The 17,829-nt window shown below is 49.3% G+C and overlaps 1 protein-coding gene across 1 annotated transcript in view; it reads left to right on the top strand.

Annotated features, from left to right (window-relative positions):
* SDK1 (sidekick cell adhesion molecule 1) overlaps window positions 1-17,829 on the top strand; it is a 502,369-nt gene that overhangs the window by 185,540 nt on the left and 299,000 nt on the right. The window contains exons 13-15 of the mRNA XM_015427208.1: window positions 4,512-4,659; window positions 6,096-6,236; window positions 14,535-14,716. Of these exons, the coding sequence (XP_015282694.1) occupies window positions 4,512-4,659; window positions 6,096-6,236; window positions 14,535-14,716 (471 nt within the window). The remainder of the gene's footprint in view (window positions 1-4,511; window positions 4,660-6,095; window positions 6,237-14,534; window positions 14,717-17,829) is intronic.

Below are 17,829 nucleotides of genomic sequence, written 5' to 3'. Positions count from 1 at the left end.
TGATGTGACTGTCCCTGCCCCCAGAGTTTGCCTGCTGAGTTGCCAGCGGCAGATGACAACCCTGTCACTCTCCCTGGTTTCCCTTCCCAACTGCTTCCCATCCTTTTTGGTCTCCATCCCACACCTACAGCCATCTTGGACTACATTTTCCAGGTGCTCCTTGGTGGCTCAAACCCTCCCACATCAGCACCTGGAGCTACAGGTTAGGGATGATGAAAGTGTGTGTTGCAAGGTCTAATTCTGTCATTATAGAGTTAATCTGCTTTACCTTGTATGCTATTGTTCAGACTGACCTGGAAGGAAAACCTGGCTCAGAGGCAATGAAAACAAAGCCCGTGAAATCTAAGTCTGTTTACTCACAATAATTGGTTAACACATTCAGGTGATTTCTTTCTAGGGGTCAAGAAGAAGAAGAATCTCCATTGCTGTTGTGGCAGTTGTTGTTGAGAGACCGTGTGGTCGGTCTGTTTCTGTAGCTGTCGAGATGTAGCCTTAGATCTTTTATTTTGTAGCTTTTCCTGTGTACCCTTCCCTTTAGAAATAAAGATTTTTAGGCAGAAAGAAATGCCTCCTCTCCACTGAAGCAAAGATCCATTGCAAACTCCAAATATCTAAGTATTTTTTGCCATTTTTTCCCAACAGAATGGAGGGGAGGCAGATAGGGCTTCGGATGGACCTGCAACACAGCAGTGAGATGCCTCCTGCCAGTTCCACTAAGGCCACCCAGAATTGCTTCAAGCAGCACATTCTGCCCTTTTAAAAAATTCCAGGCATGTAGACTCCTTGGCAGAACATTGCATTGAGCAGATATGGCTCAGAAAGTTGTTTCTCCGTACCTGAAAGGGGGGGGGGGGGGAGGCATTGCAGGCTAGCTGTGAAATTTCATTACGATCCTTCAGCCCGAGCCACTGGCGGGTGTGGTTCTGTAATGGGCTGCCAAACAGATGGGTTGAGAAACACACAGCCCATCTGTCTTTATCATGCTCATTTCCCCCTTTATTAAAATGTTAATGAATATAGTTTTTATTTATTATGCAGTGACATGTGCGGCATCCCTTTTCGGCAGGGAAATGTTCTGTCTGCCGAACCGCGCGGGCTGAGAAGGGAAAAGCTCTCTCCTTTCCGAAAGGGAAACTTTGCCCAGAAGTTCTTCTCTGAGCTGTTGGATGGATGGCCAAGTCCAAAGGATTAGCGCACCTAGCAGACACTTTAGGGTCCAGGGGTGTCGAACTCATTTGTTTGGAGGGCCAGATCTGGCATAAATCAGACCTTGTCGGGCTGGGCCACATGTGTCATAAAATGTCATGCCAGGTAGCGGAGATATAAACTTTATAAAGGACACAAACACAAAGGTAGGGTTTTTTTTTAACAAAATAAAAACATGCTTAAAAGTCTTGCAGTATTTTGTTTATTTAACAGTGTCTGATAACTGACACCTCTTGCTCTGATTGATTACATCAAAATGTCTGTGCTGTTGCAATCCTGAGTATGCTGTTCGGGTGTGTATCTGTGAGCTGCAAACCTACGATGATGCAGCAGCAGCAGAACTGGAAGAATAAGAAGCAGAAGACAGCCAGTTCCACTGCGGGCCTGATAGAAGCCCTCCGGGGGGGCCCTCGTCCGGCCCCCGGGCTGCATGTTTGACACCCCTGCTTTAGACAGCATTGATTTAGAGAGTAGGTAGGAAACGATACAGAAGGTACTGCTAGGCTCTTTGGTGTACCAGGGGTACATCCACATTGTTTGGCAGTGGAAGTCACCCTGAACTCCTTCCCTTGTAAGCTCCTTCCTGCAGTGTGAATTCTCTGTTGCTGTGGAGAGTGGACAGTCTTGCCTTGGACTCTGGGAAATGTAGTTCTATGAGGAAAGCTGTAGCAGAGAATCTTTATCCCCTTGCTAAACTATCATTTCCACAATTCTTGGAGAGAAGCCCAAACGGGCATAAAACCACTGTATATTTGTATACACAATTTGGTATAGTGGTTAAGAGTGGCAGGACTCTAATCTGGAGAACTGGGTTTGATTCCCCACTTGTCCTCCACATGCAGCCCGCTGGGTGACTTTGGGTCAGTCACAGTTCTCTCAGAACTTTCTCAGCCCCACCTACCTCACAGGGTGCCTTTTGTGGGGCAAGGAAGGGAAGGTGATTGTAAGCCGCTCTGAGTCTCCTTTGGGTAGTGAAGGGTGGAGTATAAAATCAACTCTTCTTCTTCCTCTTCCTCCTCCTCCTCTTCTACATGCAGCCAGCTGGGTGACCTTGGGTCAGTCACAGTTCTCACAGAGCTGTTCTCTCAAGAGCAGTTTTCTCAGAGCTCTCTCAGCCCTGCCTATCTCACAGGTTGTCTGTGGTGGGGAGGGGAAGGGAAAGGAGATTGTAAGTTACTCTGAGCCTCCAAGTGAAGGGTGAGGTATAAATCCAACAACAACAACATACATCTGCCCCCAAAAGCCGAGAGACAGAAGCAGAACTGCTGAGCTGGCACCAGACAACTGTTGTCTGGAAAGAGTTTTCTGCAGAGACACATTCTTATTCTTATGTTACATTTTCAAATATGTTCAAGCATAAGCGCAACTTAAGGATGGGCCCTCCTATAATTGAGAGGTGCTATAAGGAAGCAGACTTAAGAAGATTAAGGTTCTTAAATTTAGTAAGAAGTAGAAGAAGAGATTGGATTTATACCCCGCCCTCCACTTGGAGTCTCAGAGCGGCTTACAAACTCCTTTCCCTTCCCCTCCCCACAATAGACACCCTGTGAGGTGGGTGGGGCTGAGAGAGCTCTGACACAAACTGCTCTTTCAGGAACAGCTGTACCAGAGCTTGTGACTGACCCAAGGTCACACCAGCAGGTGCAAGTGGAGGAGTGGGGAATCAAACCCGGTTCTCCCAGATTAGAGTCCGCGCTCCTAACCACTACACCAAACTGGCAGATGTGACAGTGCTGTCTAAAATAATTAACAAGGTGGGTTAAGAGGTGAATTTTAATTGTCTGGTCATTTCATGTGCAGGCTTTCGTTGCTGCCGATCGCACTGCTGTAAACATGGGCACCCAAGCCAAGATGGTTTATCAAAGTATAAATTTCCATCCGTGTTTCACCAAGAGGATCTGTTCCCTGTGTTACACATCTTTTAAATATACCCTATATTGAGCTCCTCTGATACTCCCTTTAATCACCTAATCAGTTGATTAATTGGTTGAAGGCGAGGCTGTTAATTGACTAACAACCCAATCCTAAGAACATTTACTTGGAAGCCAGGCTCATTGATTGAAACCGAGCTACCGTCTGCTCAGTAAATGTGTTCAGAAATTGGGGAGGAACAATTCCGTCTTGATAGCAATTAAGGCAGCACCTCCAAGACTGAATCAGTTTAAGTCCAAGCATCCAGGCATAATGGGTTTATGGATTGAGTCATAAGAAATCTCTGATCAATTGGATAGCCTTAATTTGGAGACCATGAATAGAGAGACACAGCTTCGCATTGACTCCTTTCACGTGGTGCGATTCCTTCTACGGGACTCCGAATCACACCACGTGATAATGAGGCTGAAAGACAGTAGTTAAATGAATCAGTGGAAGAGGGCAATTGGGTGAGGAGTAATCAGTAAGAAATGACGTTCTTGGTTAGAATGTTCCCCGCATGTTCCCCAGAGAGCACTGAGGTCAAGGTCTCAAAACTGCTTGACCCTACCCGGACCAAAAGACCCCACACTGGCCTCTACTAGGGCTAGGGCCTTCTCAGTAGTGGCTCCATACTGGTGGAATGAGCTCCCGGAAGACATCAGGGCCTTGTGGGACCTTTTACAGTTCCGCAGGGCCTGCAAAACGGAGCTCTTCCACCAGGCCTTCGATTAGGAGCTCTTCCACCAGGCCTTCGAGCCGCTACCAACAACATTGAACTGGGATGAGGCCCTTCATGACAACAGCAACTGCCTGCGACATCAACAGGAACTTCCTCTGGCCATACTTTTCGCTTTATTTGTTACATCATGGCCAGTGTTCCCTCTAAGCTGAGTCAGTGTGCGCTAGATCACAGTTTTTTAGCCTCCAGCTCACACATTTTTGGCTTCGCTCAGGAAGGAGGGCTCCAGAGCAAACTAATTTATGCAGTAGCCAAATCGGTCACTCACAACCTTAATGCCAGTAGCTTACAAAGTATAATTTTGCTCACAAGACTCCACAGCTTAGAGGGAGCATCGATCATGGCCTACAGCTACTGCCACTAGCACTTTAACTGTATTTATTTGTGACTTGCTATTTGTAATATGTATGCATTTTTTACATATTGAATTGTTGTTTTACTGTATTTTAACTTTTCATGTAAGCCGCCCTGAGCCCGCTTCGGCGGGAAGGGCGGGGTATACATCGAATTAATTAATTAAATAAAAAATAAAATAAGTAATGGTGCCGTTGTTGACTTTCCGTTGCGCCATCGAGACCTGACTCTTTACGCAGTGGGTTCCATTACCGAGATGGGTCCCCATGTAAATTAAAATTCCGCTTCTCTCTCCCAGACTCTCCGTGGAAAGTGCACCTCTCCGACATTGATCCAAAGATGACCAGCATCACTGTGAGCGGATTAACGCCAGCCCGCACCTACCAATTCCGAGTCTGTGCCGTCAACCAGGTGGGCAAGGGCCAATACAGCAGAGAAACCAGCAGGTGAGAGTGGGCGTGCCAACCCTGTGTGAATACAGGGCTGGTGACACATTTTTGGGTATCTTGGGGGTTTTTTAGTCTGGTTAGAGCCGTACAAACAAAAGTCACTGTTCATCGAGGGCTTTTCATATTTATTTATTTGTTTTATTTGGGATTTGTATCCCGCCCTACCCAAATGGCTCAGGGCGGCTGACAAGCGGCAATGCCGAATAAAAACAATAAAACAATGTTATATCCATAATGAAATTTGGTGCTCTACTATTCTACATTAAATCCCCCAAGATATGCAGCATCCCACATTGACGGCCAGTTTTATTAAATGGCGTGAGCGCCAAGAGTGATATTTTTCCACCTCCGCCAGGGCGGCAACCTCCCCCCCCCCCCCCAGTAATAGGGGTAGATGATAAGATGGTATCTCAGTGATGGAATAGTGGCGGCGGCGTCTCCTACTCAAAAGCCTGACGGAAGACTCCATCTTGCAGGCCCTGCGAAACTGTATAAGGTCCCGCAGGGCCCGGATCTCCTCCAGGAGCTCGTTCCATATTTCATTGGAATTTCATCTCCCCGAATCCCAGAAATGTGTTCTGTGAGCAGAAGGGTTGAAGACCAGCAGGACATTTGGTTGCATTGTTTTCTAGTGTTTTGTTTTCTCAGACATGATGGGGTAAGTGGAGGTATATGACGGGGAAACACCATAAAGGTACTGAAATCCACCCCGTGGCCACTGGAAACTTCGCCCAACGTCTTGCTAAACTTTACGGGTCTTTTTAATGGATTCACATTAACTTCTCTGCTGCACTTGCAGGTCCCACTGAAAGGGAGTGGTCTTTCTGGTGTGCTAGGCCCAACTCTGTATTCCTTTGTAGGTCAAAGTGAGCGTACAGATATCTAAAATATTCCTGCTCTAGTCGGGTTAGCTGTGTAGTAGTTTCCTCCAGAACTTTCACTTCTGAAATCCATATGGTAGAAGGATAGCTCTACTGCACTGGGTTTCATGTGCACCAGTCCGTTCTTTTTGAGCCTCCTGGGAACATTGAGCAGAAGAAACTTTGAGATGACGTTCACGGTGTGGTGTCTGGGCCCAGGCATCTGATATGAAAGAAACGGCAGGAGCAAAGGAAACGATTTGAAAAAGAATTCCAGATTCCAGGCCGGAGCGTGGACTCATTCAACCTTGTAGCCGTCTTAACAGATTGTGGTGGAATGATTCAAACAGAACAAGGTTGCCCCAGCTGTCTCCCTCATTCCTTGCTTAGCTGGTTTTCTATTAAGTTGATTTGTTGCAACTGTTTCTGGCATGTCTAGTGCAACCGAGCTATCTTTCTTTCTCAAGGGGCCGCTCTTTTGCCTTTAAGCAAAAACAACCGCCACCAAAACACCACAAACAAATGTCTGTTTATCTCAATGAATGTGTCGCTATCGTGTCTGCTTGCTCGTAGATTGATGCTACCTGAAGAACCGCCAAGTGCTCCTCCTAAGAACATTGTGGCCAGTGGACGGACCAATCAGTCTATCATGGTCCAGTGGCAACCTCCTCCCGAAAGCGAGCATAACGGGGTTCTTCACGGGTACATCCTCCGGTAAGTGGCCATCTGTTGTCCTGGAATGGGTGAAAAATGGAGCCATGCCTGGGGATAAGGTGGAGACATTGTCGGTCAAATGATAGTGTGACAAAAGCATTAAAATGGGTCACCACTGAGAGCCAGTTTGGTGTAGTGGTTAAGTGCACGGACTCTAATATGGGAGAACCGGGTATGATTCTCCACGCCTCCACTTGCACCTGCTGGATGACCTTGGGCAAACCGTAGTTCTGCCAGAGCTGTTCTCTCAAGAGCAGTTCTGGAAAGAGCTCTCTCAGCCCCACCTACCTCACAGGGTATCGGTTGTGGGGAGGGGAAGGGAAAGGAGTTTGTAAGCCGCTCTGAGACTCTAAGTGCAGGATGGGGTATAAATCCAATCTTCCTCCTCCTCCCCCTCCTCCTCCTCCTCTTCTTCTCCTCCCGTTGATTGGTATCGAACAAGCCATGCAATAACGTATGATGTTTAATTGGGACGGGTTTCTTTCCCCTGAGAAGTGAGTCATAGACAACAGTCTTCCAAGGCTGGAAGTGCCAGCCACTAATTAGCAGGTTCATTGCAAGTACAGCAGGAAACGAAGGTGTTTATTATTGTTGTTATTCTGGAAAACTCGCGAGCCAAGCCGTGCGCTCTGCCACAATGCCACCTGTAGCGGCCGTCAACGTACATCTGTGCACAGAACCCAGAATTAAAACAATCCCCCAATCGCACCTTTGTTCATGGGGGCGGGAGACTTAGTGGCTCCCGGTTCAGCTCCCCTCGCTGGTAGGTGGGGACGATGCATTCATCGGCAGTGATTTATGACAATTGATTTGATCTTAACGGATGATAGCAATTTCAGACGTCAGGTAATAACTAATTGAGTCTAGGTGTGATTTTAATGAGGGAGCATAAACCAAGTTCATATGCGGGCCTGATGAGCGCCACGACGGGGAAACGTTCAAATAGCTGACTACCTAAAAATGAAAAAAGGAGGGTATCTGAATGGTGTGGGAGGGTCATCGGGCGGGTTGTAATTTGTCAAAAGGACTGGGGCGTCTGCCCAGTTGCCCGTTTGTACGACCCCATCAAAAATGTGTGCGTATTTGCCTCCCGAATTAAAAGTCTGTCCTTTTAATGGTCTCCGTAGGCCTGTCTTTGTCCCACCGCAAGCAAGTGTAGGGTTTTCGACTCCAGGTTCGGAAAATCCTGGAGATTTGGGGGTGAAGCCTGGGGAGTGGTGGAGGAGAGGAAGGACCTCAGCCATAGAGTCCACCCCCCCAAAGCAGCCGTTTTCGGGGATATCTCCAGCCCCCACCTGAAGGTTTGTAGAAACAACGGAGAGATCACGGGAAGGATGCAAACAATAACGAGAACAACCGTGATGTTATATTATGGAAATATATTTAGACTACTATTCTGTAGTGAATCGTATTTCTTCATCACATTATACAGGGCTTTTTTTGTGGAAAAAGCCCAGCAGGGACTCATTAGCATAACAGGCCACACCCAGCAGCAGAAATTCATTAGCATATTAGGCCACACCTGACAGCACAGCTCATTAGCATATTAGGCCACACCCCATGCCTTCCCTTGGCTTGCTCGGGCGCCCCGCGGCTGCGGGGAGCCCGGGCAAGCCGGCCCTTGGAGAGACCAGATAAGGCAAGGGGAGGCATTTAAATCCTTCCAGGGGCCCCCTGGCCTGCCCGCCTTGGAGTCGCCAGGGGGTCGCTCTCCAGGCTTTCCTTCTGTAGCCGCACATGCAGAGGTTTTGGCTGTAGTGGGCGTGGCCAACTCTGAAGCCAGCCGGAACTCCATTCCTGTGCGTTCCTGCCCCAAAATAGCCTTGACATTATAAAAATATACACATGCACACAACAAGAATTGCGTATAATACCGTTTCACATAACAGCTTTTTCTAAGTGTGCTGCGTGAATACCATTAGTTTACACGTCGACAATTCTAATCCGTGAATTAACACACGGCATTCTTCCCACTTCCCACAGATTCTTTCAGGGTTTCATCGAAGTGGGAAGAATGTCGTGTATTAATTCACGGATTAGAATCGTCGACGTGTAAACTAATGGTATTCATGCAGCACACTTAGAAAAAGCTGTTATGTGAAATGGTATGATACGCAACTCCCATTGTGTGTATGCGTATATTTTTATAATGTGATGAAGAAATACGATTCGCTACAGAATAGTAGTCTAAATATATTTTCATAACATAACATCCCGGTTGTTTTCGTTACTGTTTGTTTCCCACCTGGAGGTTAGCAAACCTAAGTATGTGTATATGTGTGTTGGGGTGTGTGTCTTGCACTGAAGAAAGAGACGGTCTCGCAGGTCACTTTGGGGCCGTCTCCAATACAAAGTGCAAGCATCTTGTTGGCTTCCAGCAGTGTCAACCGCGATATGCTCACCCCAGCTGTAGCCTTCCCCCTGAGCATGGCGTTTGGGAGCCAACACACTCTAGTCACATATTTAAAGCTACTACCTGACAAGGTGTCGCGCCCGCCAGGCGCAGAGGTTGTGAGACGCAGAAGTAGACCACCTTTCCATCCCCAGCTGACGGAACACCAGGAGGCGTGCTGAACCATCCGTTATAATATCTGTCAAAGCACGTAGCAAAGGGGAAGGAACAGAGCCAGAGGGACGTGACATTTCCAAACTGTCCTCCATCTTCTTACTCTCCTTCTCCCCAGCAGGTGTGCTGTATTTATAGGGACAGTGTGTTTCCACAAAGCCAACGGGCGCAATCGCACGAGAGCTCCGCGGTTCGCGCTGTGGGCAAGACGAGCAAAGAGAACAACAAGCCGCACAAAACCTTCATCTCGGGGGGGGGGCTTCTCCTGAGATGGGGGGAGGGAAGGACAGGACAGAGGGAAGGCCCAATGTTTGTGTCAAGGCTTTGGCTTACCGGTTTTAAGTGTGGATTTGTAGTTACAAATGAGAAAGCTTTGCCATGTGAATACACTCCTCTCTAGCCAGGCCCGTAGCCAGGAATTTTTTGTTCCGGTGGGGGGGGGGCATTTAAATTTTTAAGGGGGCAATTAAACTGCAGTTCATTAAATTAATCTGATTGCTTGTTTTTAAAGGGGGAGGCTCCCGGCCTGTTTTTAGTCCTTCCATTCAACGGACATGTCAGCGAGCGTGTCAGTTCCACAGCTCAGAGGGCATCTGAATGCCCTTTGAGTTCCCTTCCATGAGACAAGAAAGCTCGGAAGGGCACTCAGGAGTGGCACCTTCCAGACATCTCCAACATCCCCCCTTTCTGCTAGCCCAGTCCTGCTGTAGACCACCGAGGTCATGGCGAGCCTTTCAAAGGCATTCCCATGAGCTTTTGGGAAACATGCAGATTAACTCTAGCTCTGGGGGGCTAGTAGATCTCTTCCTTTTAGTACAAATGCACACGCGCTATGTTTATACGCCGTTTTTCAATTATATGATTTACAAACCAGCTGACAATATAAAAAACGGGACAATCCATCCAAAACTACAACAACAACAACAAAAACCAATGGAAGATCAGTCTCAATGAAGATCAGTTAATTCCAGGGCATGAGAGTCTCCGTTCCAACCAGGACTTTGTCTGTCTCCAGAAACAGGCAAATGACTGTTCCAGAATGGGGTAAATACCTGGAGATTTTGGGGGGTGGAGCCTGGAGAGGGTGGGGTTTGTGGAGGGGAAGGATCTCAGCAGGGCAAGGGAGAAGCAGAGGTGGTTGGCCATGGCCTTCCTCTGCAGAGCCTTCCTTGGTGGTCTCCCTTCCAAGTACTGACCCTGCTTAGCTTATAACGTAAGGCGACCCCAGCAAGGGGCTTTCGAGGCAAGTGAGAAGCAGAGGTGGTTCACCATGGCCTTCCTCTGCACCACGGAAGAGGGCGGGTCTCTGGTAGCCGTTTGCCTTCCCCCCACCCTGCAATGTTAGCGATGATTTCCCTAGAGCAGGACCTCGGATGTTGATCTCAGTAGACAGGCAGCTCCATGCCGGAGCTTTGTCTGTCTCCAGAAACAGGCAAATGACTGTTCCAGAATGGGGTAAATACCTGGAGATTTTGGGGGGTGGAGCCTGGAGAGGGTGGGGTTTGTGGAGGGGAAGGATCTCAGCAGGGCAAGGGAGAAGCAGAGGTGGTTTGCTATGGCCTTCCTCTGCAGCGTCTTCCTTGGAGGTCCGCCTTCCAAGTACCGACCCTGCCTAGCTTATAACTTAAGGCGACCCCAGCAAGGGGCTTTCGAGGCAAGGGAGAAGCAGAGGTGGTTGGCCATGGCCTTCCTCTGCAGAGCCTTCCTTGGTGGTCTCCCTTCCAAGTACCGACCCTGCCTAGCTTATAACTTGAGGCAACCCCAGCAAGGGGCTTTCGAGGCAAGGGAGAAGCAGAGGTGGTTTGCCATCGCCTTCCTCTGCAGAGCCTTCCTTGGTGGTCTCCCTTCCAAGTACCGACCCTGCCTAGCTTATAACTTGAGGCAACCCCAGCAAGGGGCTTTCGAGGCAAGGGAGAAGCAGAGGTGGTTTGCCATCGCCTTCCTCTGCAGAGCCTTCCTTGGTGGTCTCCCTTCCAAGTACCGACCCTGCTTAGCTCATAACTTAAGGCAACCCCAGCAAGGGGCTTTCGAGGCAAAGGAGAAGCAGAGGTGGTTGGCCATGGCCTTCCTCTGCAGAGCCTTCCTTGGTGGTCTCCCTTCCAAGTACCAACCCTGCTTAGCTTATAACTTAAGGTAACCCCAGCAAGGGGCTTTCGAGGCAACCGAGAAGCAGAGGTGGTTGGCCATGGCCTTCCTCTGCAGAGTCTTCCTTGGTGGCCTCCCTTCCAAGTACTGACCCTGCTTAGCTGACAACTTAAGGCAACCCCAGCGAGGGGCTCTCAAGGCAAGCGAGAAGCAGAGGTGGTTCACCATGGCCTTCCTCTGCACCACGGAAGAGGGCGGGTCTCTGGTAGCCGTTTGCCTTCCCCCCACCCTGCAATGTTAGCGATGATTTCCCTAGAGCAGGACCTCGGATGCTGATCTCAGTAGACAGGCAGCTCCGTGCCGGAGCAGGTGATCCTTCAAATTGTCTTTCTAGCCCTGCCATCTCCCCAGTCTCTCTAGGGAGGCCTGCCCCGCTTCCCGCCCCCTTTCCACCACAGCGGCTCTCGCCAGTTACTGACTTTCAGGGATCAATAGGAGTGCAATCTAACAATTTCTCTGTTTGCCGTCTCCCGGAGTCATAATGCCTCATTTGCAAGTCCGACCGTTGTTTTCCGTCTCCGTGTTTCTGATAGGCGGATTAGCATATTCTGAAGAGCCGCTGCGCATCTTGTTTCCTAAGGGGGGGGGGAAGCTATCTCGACCTCCCCCCAGCCACGTTCTCTGGCTTTGGAAGATCATTTTGGTTTTGATCATTGTTATTTTTCTTGCAATGTGAAGGGTGTATGTCCCCCCCCCCTTGCGGAGTGCTTGGAGGGATTTGTCTGATGGCCTTGACTTTGGCAGGGCGTAACACTGACATGGAGACACTTAACTTGATTTCTGTTTGTGTCCTGCATCTATCTCGGGGTTGTTGTTGGGGTTTTTTTTTGTAAATCTGTATATGTTTATGAGTGTGTGTATTTGAGACCTGAGATGGTATAGATAGGAACTCTCGGTCTGGGGCAAGTGGTGCTCTGTATTCTTGGTGCTTGGGGGGGGGCAACAATGGGTGGTCTTCTAGTATCCTGGTTCCGCTGCTGGACCTCCTGAGAGCACCTGGTGTTTTTGGCCACTGTGTGACAGAGTGTTGGACTGGATGGGCCGTTGGCCTGATCCAACATTGGCTTCTCTTATGTTCTTATGGTGTACTTGCAGACTTGTGGGAGTGATGAAAGAATTCCTGCCAAAAAAGTAGGGGGCCCTGAGTTCTGGGGTTGCACAGCGTAGTCCCCATGGTGATCTTGGCTTATCGATCCCCCATGGACAGCTGAAGTTCCGGATTAAGTTAAAACGCTTGGGGCTCTTTAGCTTGGTGAAACGATGGCTGAGGGGTGACATGATCGAGGTTTATAAGATTATGGGATAGAGCAGGTTGAGAAAGAAGTACTTTTCCCTCTTTCTCACAAGACAAGAAATCGTGGGCACTCAATGAAATTGCCGAGCAGTCGGGTTAGAAAGGATAAAAAGAAGTACTTCTTCACCCAAAGAGTGATTAACACATGGAATTCCCTGCCACAGGAGGTGGTGGCAGCTACAAGCATGGACGGCTTCAAAAGGGAATTAGATAGGGATATGGAGCAGAGGTCCATCAGTGGCTATTAGCCACAAGGTATAGATAGGGGCTCTGAGGCTAGGAATGCTCTGTCTTCTTGGTGCTTGGGGGGGGGGCAACAGTGGGAGGGCTTCTAGTGTCCTGGCCCCACTGGTGGACCTCCTGATGGCACCTGGTATTTTTGGCCACTGTGTGAGACAGAGTGTTGGACTGGATGGGCCTTTGGCCTGATCCAACATGGGCTTCTCTTATGTGCTTATGAGTGCCGGGGTTGCACAGCGCAGTCCCCGTGGTGATCTTGGCTTATTGATCCCCCATGGACAGCTGAAGTTCTGGATTAAGTTAAAACGGGAAAGAGGTACTTTTCCCCCTTTCTCACAAGACAAGAAATCGTGGGCACTCCATGAAATTGCCGAGCAGTCGGGTTAGAACGGATAAAAAGAAGTACTTCTTCACCCAAAGAGTGATTAACACATGGAATTCCCTGCCACAGGAGGTGGCGGCGGCTACAAGCATGGACGGCTTTAAGAGGGAACTGGATAAACATATGGAGCAGAGGTCCATCAGTGGCTATGAGCCACAAGGTATAGATAGGAACTCTCAGTCTGGGGCAAGCGATGCTCTGTATTCTTGGTGCTTGGGGGGGGCAACAGTGGGAGGTCTTCTAGTGTCCTGGTCCCGCTGCTGGACCTTCTGATGGCACCTGGTATTTTTGGCCACTGTGTGACACTGTTGGACTAGATGGGCCACTGGCCTGATCCAAAATTGGCTTCTCTTATGTTTTCTTATGTTCTCTTATTGCCAATCTCCGGGTGATCTCCCGGAATTACAGCTGATCTCCGATCTATGGAGACCATCGTTCACTTGGAGAAAATGGTTCCTTTGGAGGGTGGACTCTATTGCATTATACCCCACTGAGGTCCCTCCCTCCCGAAACCCTGCCCTCCCCAGGCTCCACCCCCAAATATCTGGAAATGTCCATACTCAGAGTTGGCAGCCCTAGAAATAAACAGCTTCCTCTGTCCCCACCAGAGTTGCCAGTTCCAAGGAAGCTCCATCACTCCACATCTGTAGTTTCTCAACCATCATCTGATCATGCCTTACGTCTTAAGAGCTAAACATGTCTGAAGTACCGAATGAAATCTCAGGCCCAATTTACAGATGTCCCTTGGTGGAGAAAAGATGTTTTTGGGGTGGGGAGGACTGTCCTGGAATACAGGCAGATTAAAACATGAGAGCTAGAGCAAATACTGATTAGGAGAAGTCTATGAATTCATGGGTTGTTCAGGAAAGCGGAGTCAAGGCAGTCTGAGGTTCAGGCAGGTCCAAAAAAACAAAGTCAAGGGTCAGTCCAAAGGTCACAGGAGGCAGGCAGAGTCCAGAGTTCTGGTCACAAAGTTCACAGGGATGTTGTGAAATGTTGCTTCCACAATCTGCAGTTCTGTGGGTCTGATTTGTATAGGCATTCCTTGACAAGCCTGATTTACAACCATCTGCTTGGAGGTGCTCCTGCACTTATGCAGAACTGTTATCATTAAGCAGCTGGTGCTGAGCCAAGAGGCGAGCACTCTGCCTCCGTGTCCTTAAGTCTTGTCTGAGCTTTTCCCTTCGCTGTTCAATTAAGGGCCGTATAGCCTGTTGGGCTACTTTCTTGTAGCTCTGCTTCACTGGCTGCTTCAGAGCTGTGCCTGAGTGGGTCAAGGACAGCTGCCGGCAATGAGCCTTGAGGGTCCTGTATCCCTAATTCACTAACTTTAGCTGGTTCGGAGCTGGCTGCATGCGGCTCCTCTCAACTCCTGAGGAGCCACACTGGACTCAGGCTGGTCAAGCTGGCCCGTGACAAGGGCTTGCAAAGGGCAGATGGATGCAAAATGGACCATTTTGTCTGCAACAGCATAAAACAGGAGTTTTGCGTATTCCTGAACATGTCCTCTTGGTGACGATGAAATGCAAACGGGCCAGCAGTTTGGCCGGATTCAGTTGGTTGCAAGTTAGTTTCTTTGGAAACGTCTTCTTTAGGAAACCGTTTGGGGGGGTGTCCTGTCATGCACTTGGCATTCATTGGGCCTTAACAAATGAACCTTTCTCCGTGTAGGTACCGCCTGGCAGGCCTCCCCGGGGAGTACCAATACAAGAACATCACCAGCGCGGAGATTAACTACTGTTTGATCCAAGACCTGATCATCTGGACTCAGTATGAGATCCAGGTAGCCTCGTACAACGGAGCTGGCCTGGGATCCTTCAGCAGAGCAGTCGCGGAATACACTTTGCAAGGAGGTGAGCCGCGTCTCAAGTTTTTTAAGCAGGAGGACTTTGAGGTGGCATTGACGGTTCGTTGGTCTCCGGTGTTTTCTTTGAAGCGTGTCTGGGTGCATACGGGCATTTGACTTGGTAGGTCGGATATTAGTAATGGTAAAGGTAAAGGTTTCCCTTGCTCGAAAGCCAGTCGAATCCGACTCTAGGGGTGCGGTGCTCATCTCCGTTTCCAAGCCGAAGAGCCAGCGCTGTCCAAAGACGTTTCCGTGGTCATGTGGCCGGCATGACTGGACGCCGAGGCTCACGGAACGCTGTTACCTTCCCACCGAAGTGGTCCCTATTTATCTACTTGCAATTTGTTGCTTTTGAACTGCTAGGTTGGCAGGAGCTGGGGCCAGAGATGGGAGCTCACTCCGTCACGTGGCACACTCGGGTCTTGAACTGCTGAACTACTTCCGGTCTGTAGTTCAGCGTTTTAACCACTTGAGCCACCATAGCCCCTTAGGTTGGATACTAGCTGGACGCATATCCTAGGCTTCCCAATTGCCCAGGCCCGGTGGGGAATTCCCCACACCCATCGCCAGCCCAGTCACTCATGTTTAAGAAACTGAAGAGTGAGAGGGGGGAAAAATTAACGTTCTTCCCTCGGTGGTTTTGGAGGGCCGATATAATAGAGTATCATACTCTAATAGAATATGCAGATGCTCATATGATACAATCGAAACCATCGAACATGCGATTATGGAGTGCCCTATATTCAATGGGAGCTGCGGTGGCTCAAGTGGTTAAGACGCTGAACTGCAAGCTGTGGAAGGTCAGTAGTTCAGCAGTTCGAGACCCAAGTGTGCCGCATGACGGAGTGAGCTCCTGTCTCTAGTTCCAGCTCCTGCCAACCTAGCCGTTCGAAAGCAAGAAATTGCAAGTAGATAAATAGGTACCACTTCGGTGGGAAGGTAACAGCGTTCCGTGCGCCTTGGTGTTTAGTCATGCCGGCCACATGACCACGGAAACGTCTTCAGACAGCGCTGGCTCTTCGGCTTTGAAACGGAGATGAGCACCGCAACCCTAGAGTCGGACTCGACTGGCTTTCGAGCAAGGGAGACCTTTACCTTTACCTATACTCAATTAGTTGTATGCTAATTTAGTCACCCCTTTACTTAAGGATGCGGAATTGCTAAATGTGCGAGCCCAGACGTCATGGCTACTATCAGATACAAATGATCTCGTTACCCTCTCGGTGGCAAAATTCATAGGTGCAACAATAGTCAATTTTTAAGATAAATAATACCAAGAAAGGTCTATTCATTTTTTTTTGGTTCTAATTTCTGCTTAAGGTGATAACTGTATAAGCAGTACTAGCAGACAGATAGAGCGAGGGGGGGGGGAATGGCCTCCATGGTGGTGCTCTAGGAATTCCCCCTCGTCTCTGTGGTCTTAACCACAGAGATTCAAGGAAGTTCCTAGAGCATCCCCTGCAATTGACATCACATGTTCCCGAACTCCACTCTCCCTAGGCACTGCCCCCCCCCCAAAAAAAAACTCCTGGCATTTGCGTAGGTAGTGTTTGGAACCCTTAGCACACCCCGGGGTACCCTGCTGCTAATCAGCTTTGGAAATGAGACAAAGGATGAAATGGGAGCTACGGAGTGTCTGCAGGCCCATATCTTGCAGCTCCTGTAGAGCCAGTGTGGTGTAGTGGTTAAGAGGGTCCGCTTAGGATCCAGGAGACCCAGGTTCAAATCTCCACACGTGCCATGAAACAGTTGGTTTTTATACCCCGCGTTTCTCTACCCTAAGGAGTCCCAAAGCAGCTTACCATCCCCTTCCCTTCCTCTTCACGCAACAGGGGCCTTGCGAGGCAGGTGGGGCTCCCGAGAGAATGGTAACTGGCCCAATGTCCCCCAGCAGGCTTCAGGTGGAGGAGGAGTGGGGAATCAAACCTGGCTTTTCAGATTAGAAGGAGAGGAGTTGGTTTTTGTCACATAGAGGAGAGCAGGGAGCTGTTGGGAGCAGAGGACGGGACTCGCGACCATGGGTTTAGATTAAAGGCGGGAAGGTATCGGCTGGATATCGTGAAAAATCTTTTGACAGTAAGAGTTGTTAAGCAGTGGAATCGGCCGCCTAGGGAGGTGGTGAGCTCCCCCTCCCTGGCAGTCTTTAAGCAGGGGCTGGACAAATGCTTGCCAGGGATGCTCTAGGCTGATCCTGCACTGAGCAGGGGGTTGGATTAGATCGGGGTGGCCAAACTGTGGCTCAAGAGCCGCATGCGGCTCTTTCTCACATACCGTGCGGCTTCCGGCAGGGCGACTGGGGAAGCTAAATATCATTAGGTAAAGGTAAAGGTTTCCTTGCTCGAAAGCCAGCCGAATCCGACTCTAGGGTTGCGGTGCTCATCTTCGTTTCAAAGCCAAAGAGCCAGCGCTGTCCGAAGACGTTTCCATGGTCATGTGGCTGGCATGACTGAACACCAAGGCGCACGGAACGCTGTGACCTTCCCACCGAAGTGGTCCCTATTTATCTACTTGCAGTTTCTTGCTTTCGAACTGCTCGGTTGGCAGGAGCTGGAACTAGAGACGGGAGCTCACTCCATCATGCGGCACCCGGGTCTTGAACTGCTGAACTACCGACCTTCCACAGCCTGCAGTTCAGCGTCTTAACCACTTGAGCCACCGCAGCTCCTAAAATATCATTAGCAAACAAATATTATTGGACAAATAAATATCATTATCAGTATCCGCTTTTACCGCTTTTGATATTACTTTGGTAGCCTCACTTAATGTTAATAGAAAGCAAATTTGCATATTTCCCAGTAAAAATGTGTAAGATTTGTTTGTCTCGCAGCTCTCAAACATCTGACGTTTATTCTATGTGACTCTTAACGTTAAGAAGGTTTGGCCACCCCTGGACTAGGTGGTCCATATGGCCCTTTCCAACTCTGTGATTCTATGGTTCTATTATTCCTTTCCACAGCAATCACCCCCCGCCATTGTACAGCTCTGTCCTCCCCTGAGTGACAACTCCCTTCCTCTTATATCGACTACACTGAAAGGCAGGGCTATTTTTGGGCAGGAACGCACAGGAGCGGAGTTCCGTCTGGCTCCCGAGTTGGCCACGCCCAGCAGGAACTCATTAGC

This window comes from Gekko japonicus, unplaced genomic scaffold, assembly GCF_001447785.1.
Source record: "Gekko japonicus isolate JY-2015 unplaced genomic scaffold, Gekko_japonicus_V1.1 scaffold1021, whole genome shotgun sequence".
In the NCBI taxonomy this organism is placed as follows: domain Eukaryota; kingdom Metazoa; phylum Chordata; class Lepidosauria; order Squamata; family Gekkonidae; genus Gekko; species Gekko japonicus.
Note: the sequence above shows the minus strand (reverse complement) of the source record. Positions and strands in the feature narration are given on the sequence as shown.